This window comes from Podarcis cretensis (assembly GCF_951804945.1).
Source record: "Podarcis cretensis genome assembly, chromosome: 18".
Classification (NCBI taxonomy): Eukaryota; Metazoa; Chordata; class Lepidosauria; order Squamata; family Lacertidae; genus Podarcis; species Podarcis cretensis.
In genome coordinates this window covers 9549419-9556396 of record NC_137188.1, presented here as the reverse complement: position 1 = coordinate 9556396, position 6978 = coordinate 9549419, and the positions used below count along the sequence as shown (strand labels likewise).

General features: G+C 47.3%; 1 protein-coding gene across 1 annotated transcript; it reads left to right on the top strand.

The window, feature by feature from the left end:
• Positions 1 to 303: 303 nt before the first annotated feature.
• LOC307207187 (complement factor D-like) lies at positions 304 to 5854 on the top strand. The gene is made up of 5 exons (XM_079960974.1): positions 304 to 438; positions 1478 to 1625; positions 2242 to 2377; positions 3790 to 4020; positions 5155 to 5854. Exons 1-5 carry the CDS (start codon positions 378 to 380, stop codon positions 5278 to 5280), a joined length of 702 nt encoding a protein of 233 aa, XP_079817100.1. The 5' UTR covers positions 304 to 377; the 3' UTR covers positions 5281 to 5854.
• The last annotated feature ends 1124 nt before the right edge of the window (positions 5855 to 6978 follow it).

Here is a 6978-nt window from a genome sequence, read left to right as displayed (position 1 = left end):
TAGGCTCTGTGGTTTAACCCATAGCGCCACCTGCGTCCCATTCTTTACCTCTGAATCAGAACAAACAGCAATCCGTCGAAAACCCCTTTGTTGTTTGCGCTGATTAAGCTCCACAGAGCAGTTTTCTCCAAGCTCCTTCTCTGACCCCAAAAGAACCAAACCGCACAAAACCGCCTTGCTATCTAATTTCCATTAATGGGTGGGGCGGGGGGGGGGTCTGTCACATGGCTGGAGAGAAAAGATAAACGTGTTGAAATTCCAGTCTAGATTGCAGCTTCCTGGGAAAGGCGGGGTCCCGAGAGTGGATTATAAAAGCTACGGATTCAAGAGGCTGAAGAGTTAAGCGTCAGGCATCTTCCTCCTTGTCAATCATCAAGATGTGGAGACTCCGCCAGGCTCTTCCGCTGCTGCTCCTGTCCTTCTCCTCAGCCCTTACAGGTGAGTAAAAGCACCATGGCAGATGATGCACCATGGGGTTTCTTCTCTCTGAAACCCCCCTCCCAGCAGTCATTCAAAATAATAATAATAATAATAATAATAATAATAATAATAATAATTTATTATTTGTACCCCGCCCATCTGGCTGGGTTTCCCCAGCCACTCTGGGCGGCTTCCATAAAAACCAGAAATACACTAAAATATCACAGATTAAAAACTTCCCTGAACAGGGCTGCCTTAAGATGTCCTCTGAATGTCAGGTAGTTATTTATCGCTTTGACATCTGATGGGAGGGCGTTCCACAGGGCGGGTGCCACTACCGAGAAGGCCCTCTGCCTGGTTCCCTGTAGCTTGGCTTCTCGTAATGAGGGAACCGCCAGAAGGCCCTCGGCGCTGGACCTCAGTGTCCGGGTAGAACGATGGGGGTGGAGACGCTCCTTCAGGTATACTGGACCGAGGCCGTTTAGGGCTTTCAAGGTCAGCACCAACACTTTGAATTGTGCTCGGAAACATACTGGGAGCCAATATAGGTCTTTCAAGACCGGTGTTATATGGTCTCGGCGGCCGCTCCCAGTCACCAGTCTAGCTGCCGCATTCTGGATTAGTTGTAGTTTCCGAGTCACCTTCAAAGGTAGCCCCACGTAGAGTGCATTGCAGTAGTCCAAGCGGGAGATAACCAGAGCATGCACCACTCTGGCGAGACAGTCCGCAGGCAGATAGGGTCTCAGCCTACGTACCAGATGGAGCTGGTAAACAGCTGCCCTGGACACAGATTTGACCTGTGCCTCCATGGACAGCTGTGAGTCTCGGCGGCCGCCCCCAGTCACCAGTCTAGCTGCCGCAAAAGCACAAAGGGGGGCTTCCTAGGCTGCTCTGTGCTTTCGCTTCTCTAACTTCCTTGCTAGGAAAACCCATTGTAATCTCATCGGGACAGTGACCCATCCTTTTTGCTCCCCCAATAACTTTGAATGTGTGGAAGACACCCCAGGACATGCAAGGAGGAGGAGGAGGAGCTGATCTTTGCATACGGTTCTTGCAGATCCATTGTGGAGTCAGATTGATGGGGGGCACGAAGCCAAGCCCCTCCCCAGACCCTACATGGCTCACTTGGGGATTACTGGGGGCACTAACTGTGTCGGATTCCTTGTGGCGCCCCAGTGGGTAATGACGGCTGCGCACTGCGATGGGTAAGTCTCACTAATCCCTCCTTGATTCTTAGCAGGGATGGTCACAGAATCATAGAATTGTACAGTTGGGAGGGACGTGGGACGCGGGTGGCGCTGTGGGTAAAACCTCAGTGCCTAGGACTTGCCGATCGTATGGTCGGCGGTTCGAATCCCCGCGGCGGGGTGAGCTCCCGCCGTTCTGTCCCAGCTCCTGCCCACCTAGCAGTTCGAAAGCACATCAAAGTGCAAGTAGATAAATAGGGACCGCTTTATAGCGGGAAGGTAAACGGCGTTTCCGTGTGCGGCGCTGGTGCTGGCTCGCCAACTGCAGCTTCGTCACGCTGGCCACGTGACCTGGAAGTGTCTTCGGACGGCGCCGGCTCATGGCCTCTAGAGCAAGATGAGAACGCAACCCCATAGTCGGACACGACTGGCCCGTAAGGGTAGGGGTACCTTTACCTTTACAGTTGGAAGGGACTGCAAGGGTCATCTGGTCAGCTAAAGCACCCATGATAGATGACCACCTAAACATCAAGGTGCACAGCTGGTGGTATGGAGGGAGCCTGGTCTTTTGCACAGGGACCAGGAGGGGATGGAGTCCTAAGATCTCTGACACTAACTGATGCTCTGTTTCCAGCGTCCATTATGTCTACTTGGGGGGACATCACATCTCCGTTGAAGAACCCTCTCAGCAAGCATTTAGAGTTGTGGCTAACTACCCACACCCTGAATATGAGAAACACTTCTCCTCAAACGATATCCGTCTGCTCAAGGTAGCTTGCTCCAAGCAATCTCTCCTTCTATCTTCCCCCGAGGTCAGTGATCCTGAAGGCAGAAGGAGTCAAAGCTCTCCTAACCGTCCCAAAGTGTGCAGCATAATGAACTAGACATTGTGCAGTTTACTCTGGCATTGGATGACCAAAGGTCTCTTCCGTGGCAGCCCAGAAATCATTAAATTTGGAGTAGGTGGCTTCTTGTAGGAGTTTTTAATCTTAAAACATTTTTAGTTGTATTCTTTTAGTATTGAAATGTTTGCCAGAATGCATCTCTGGGTTATTTGTTATTTAAAATGAATCTCTGGGTTATTTGTGGGGCATAGGAATTCGTTCATCCTTTTTTCAAAATATAGTCTGGCCCCCCCACAAGGTCTGAGGGACAGTGGACCGGCCCCCTGCTGAAAATGTTTGCTCTCCCCTGTGCTAAGGGCTACTGCACGATTCCTCTTGTCCCACCAGAGGTAATAAAACCCACATCGGTCAAGAGGCTGAAGAATTAAGTGCCAGGCATCTCCCACCTGGGCAAGCATCAGGACCACGGTTGCTAAAGACACTCTATTTCTTCAGAATTTTGTAACGACTTGCATTTCTCAAAAAGTCCCCAGCCCTGTGATTTCTAAAGAAACAACACCCTATAGAACGTTTGACCTCAGATTTGGGGATCGCATTGGCAGGACATATAGTTGAACGTGGACCATTAATATTATCCATGCCATAATATTATCATTCTGTATTATGAATACATTCTGCTACTTTTTTTTGCCCAAAGTGCCCCATTTTAGAGGCACCAGACTCCCCAAAGGGCTTCCTCAAGCAACACTAAATCTTTTGTTAAAAAAATAATATTTATTAAAGTTTCAAAGGTTACGAAAAGAAAAAAATAGAGAACACCATATTAAACAAAAACAAAACAACACATCACAATAATGAAAAAGAGAAAAAAAGAAAAAAAAGAAACAGAAACAGAAAAATAAACACAATTAAAAAACACAACAAACCTTCCCATAACTTATCTTTCATTCGCTTGTTTCCTTGACCTCCTCACACCTCCCTTTTTTGTATTCTAGTTCGGTTAGCTATTTCAGCAAATCCTTTACATCTTTTCCAGTTTTTGTCCTTATCTTAATATAATGTGACTTTACTTTCCCTCTTTTCACCAATTAACAGTCTGTTTTTTCTTAATCCTTTTATAACATTTCTGCTAAAACCACATAACTTCATTCCGACATCCTTCTAACATTCCTTAATTTTGCAATGTTTCTGTAAATAAACTTTAAATTTCTTCCAATCTTCTTCCACCGACTCTTCTCCCTGGTCTCGGATTCTGCCAGTCATTTCCGCCAATTCCATGTAGTCCATCTCAAGCAACGCTAAGCCAATGAGCTCTCTCCCATCTCTCCTTTCCACAGCTGAATTCCAAGGCTACTCTGAATGAATACGTCCAGATCCTGCCCTTGCCCAAATTCGACCGTGACCTCTCCGATGGGACTCCCTGCAGCGTGGCAGGATGGGACTGGGTTTACAAAGGCTGGTCACCAAATGTCACTATCTTTGGCCGTAGTCGATGCAAGAGGAAGTATCGTAACTTTTACAATTACGGGAAGGTCTGTTCCAACGGACAGAACAAGACTGTTTTCAAGGTGAGAGCCAGCAGAAGCAGTGAGTGGGAGGATCAGAGGTGGCGGATCCTTCGGAGGGATTATTCTCCTCTCCAGCAAAATAGACATGGGCAGATGCCAGTCTACGTACACCTGGCCTGACCAACCCAGCGGCTTCATACAATCTCTGCCAATCCCCAGGGGTGGGTGTCGAATGATGCCCTTCACTTCTGTGCTTCACAGGCACTTCAAGTATCCCCAAAAGCGAAGCTGGAGTTATTTAGGCTTGCATCCTGCTAAGAGCTCCTGCACAATTCCTCTTGTCCTGCTTCTTTTCCAGGAGAAAACCACTCTTTGGAGCAGAATAGGAGCAAACAACAAAGGAGTTTTCTGCAGATTGCTGTTTGTTCCGATTTAGAGCTAAAGAGATGATTTTCCCTGGGAAAGGAGTGGGGCGAGGGGGAAACTGCTCGGACAGGACAAGCGAGCCCTATGTCCTACTGAGAGCAGACCCACTGAAATCAACACTCATTGTGTATCATAGTATTATGGGATGCCACCCTCGGTCCAGTCCTCCTTTTAAACAGAAGCAGAGCTGATTTATGCTTTCTGAACTTATAGCGGAACTGAAAATTGGTTATCTTTAATAATGGCCGAATAGTTCTCCACTCAAATAATATTTACATAAAGGAATGCATTAGCAGAAAGAGCACCTATACAGTGGTACCTCAGGTTAAGTACTTAATTCGTTCTGGAGGTCCGTACTTAACCTGAAACTGTTCTTAACCTGAAGCACCACTTTAGCTAATGGGGCCTCCTGCTGCTGCCGTGCCGCCGGAGCCCGATTTCTGTTCTCATCCTGAAGCAAAGTGCTTAACCTGAAGCACTATTTCTGGGTTAGCGGAGTCTGTAACCTGAAGTGTATGTAACCCGAGGTACCACTGCAAATGCATATATTGGTAAAACTGATGTACAAAAATGCATTTGATTAGAAAGACATTGCTCTCCAAAATCAATATATTAGGAGAAATGTCCACCAAGATCTCCACTCAGAATTGAAGGATCCACCCAACAGGAACCTGGCCATTTGCCCTGGCACAAGCACCAGAGTTCGCCACGAGGTGGATCCAAATTTCCCCCCAGCTGCCATGTCTTATCTCTCTCTCCTCTCCACAGGGAATCACGGGTGGCCCCTTGGTGTGCAATGGCGTGGCAGAAGGAATCATCTTGTATCGCTATCCTGGAATTTACACTCGCGTTGCCCATTACCTTCCATGGATCAAGAGAACCATGAATCTGTGAACAGAGGAAGCAACCGCGGTGACATTGTGCCTTCTTTCCCACCCCTAATGCTTTTGCTTGCTGAATAACCTGCTTGGCTTGCATTCTGCAACAAAACACACACACACACACACAAACAGAGAGAGAGAGAGAGAGAGAGAGAGAGAGAGAGAGAGAGAGAGAGAGACCCTCAATGGCTGCGAAAAAGGAAGATCTATCAGATGTTTCATACAGGATGGTGTTTGGTTAAGTGCCTTCACTGCCTCCCATCCCCTTGAAGAAAACCCTTCCACAGATCTCTATCTCCCTCAAACAGCTCCTCCCTTCTCCCTTACTCCCCCTAATGCAAGGATGGAGGACCTGTGGCCCCCAGATGCTGGAGTCCAGCAACATCTGGAGAGCCAAAGACGGTCCAAATGTCTGGAGAGCATCATGTTCCTTGAGATCAGGAGGGATGGACCTGTGACTGACTAAATGCTGCTGGACTCCAACTCCCATCAGTCCTGGCCAGTTTAGCCAAATGTGAGGGCTGATGGGAGTTGAAGTCTATCAACATCTGGATGGGCAATATGTCAACCACCTCTGCTTTAGAGGACTCCTCTGGCTCTTCCTCCCAGAGCCCCGCAGACCTGCATTCTGGGTGAAGGTCAGGTTGAGTCCCTTGAGGTTGAGGCATGGGGGACATGGTCCTCTCAGCCAACAGGGAAGGACTTTATCCCATTTCTAAAGGGATCCTCTGTGTATTTCATCAGCCCCCCAAAGACCACCCTAACCTCTAGGATTCCTAGACGCAGATCCAAAACATTTTGACACCCACAACACCTCACAAATAAACTTTTCACAGAATAAACTCCCCTAAGTGGTGGGTTGTCGCAATGTGTTGTAGGGATGGAGGAGACATTTAATATTCAGCCTGGATTGAAAGTTCACACTTTCTGAAACAAGGTTCACACCAAAAACAGTCATCCTCTAAAATTCACATTTCTCCAGATTTTGCAGTTTAGGTCTCCAGCCAAGTCATGTTTAAGGGAATGCACATAATGGGGGTGACGTGTGTCCTTTGATGCAAGGAATACTTAAAAAAAAAAAAACATGCCAAAAATGCATTATCTTACGGCAAATTGCTTTGCAAAAAAATGTGAATTTGTGGCATGATTGCATACAAAAGTGTGTATCGAAAGAAATTCACATTAAAATGCTGTTGAATTTTCATGAGTTTTCCGTCCGTTCTTTAAAAAAAACAAGCCTGCAAACTTATACAGATATGTGGATAACTGAACTTATGATGGGAAAAAGAAGAAGCTGGAAGGCATAAAAGTGGACAATTTGTCTCTCCATGTCTATGCCGTAGGCATGGGTGACTTCAACTACCTTGACGTAGACAGGTTGCCCTTGTGTCCCTGCCATAACCAAGAGGTAAAAATGTCTAGCTGCGTGGCGAGTTCCCGCCTCCCCCACAGAAATAAAGACATGAGACACAAGAATTCGAGTTAATGGGTCAAATTAGGCCACAACTTTATTGATTACAGGAATTGAGTGGTATTGGCTTAGGCATTGGTCCTATCAACTAACCGGCTTCAACCCACTTGCTTGAAGGGTTAACCACCAGTAGGGGGAGTCCCACTGATGCACATCAACTAGGAGCTCCCCCGGGGTCACCACTCGGGGGCGTGCCGTGGGCCCACACCTCCATAGGCTTAGGACGAGGCCATTTTTACC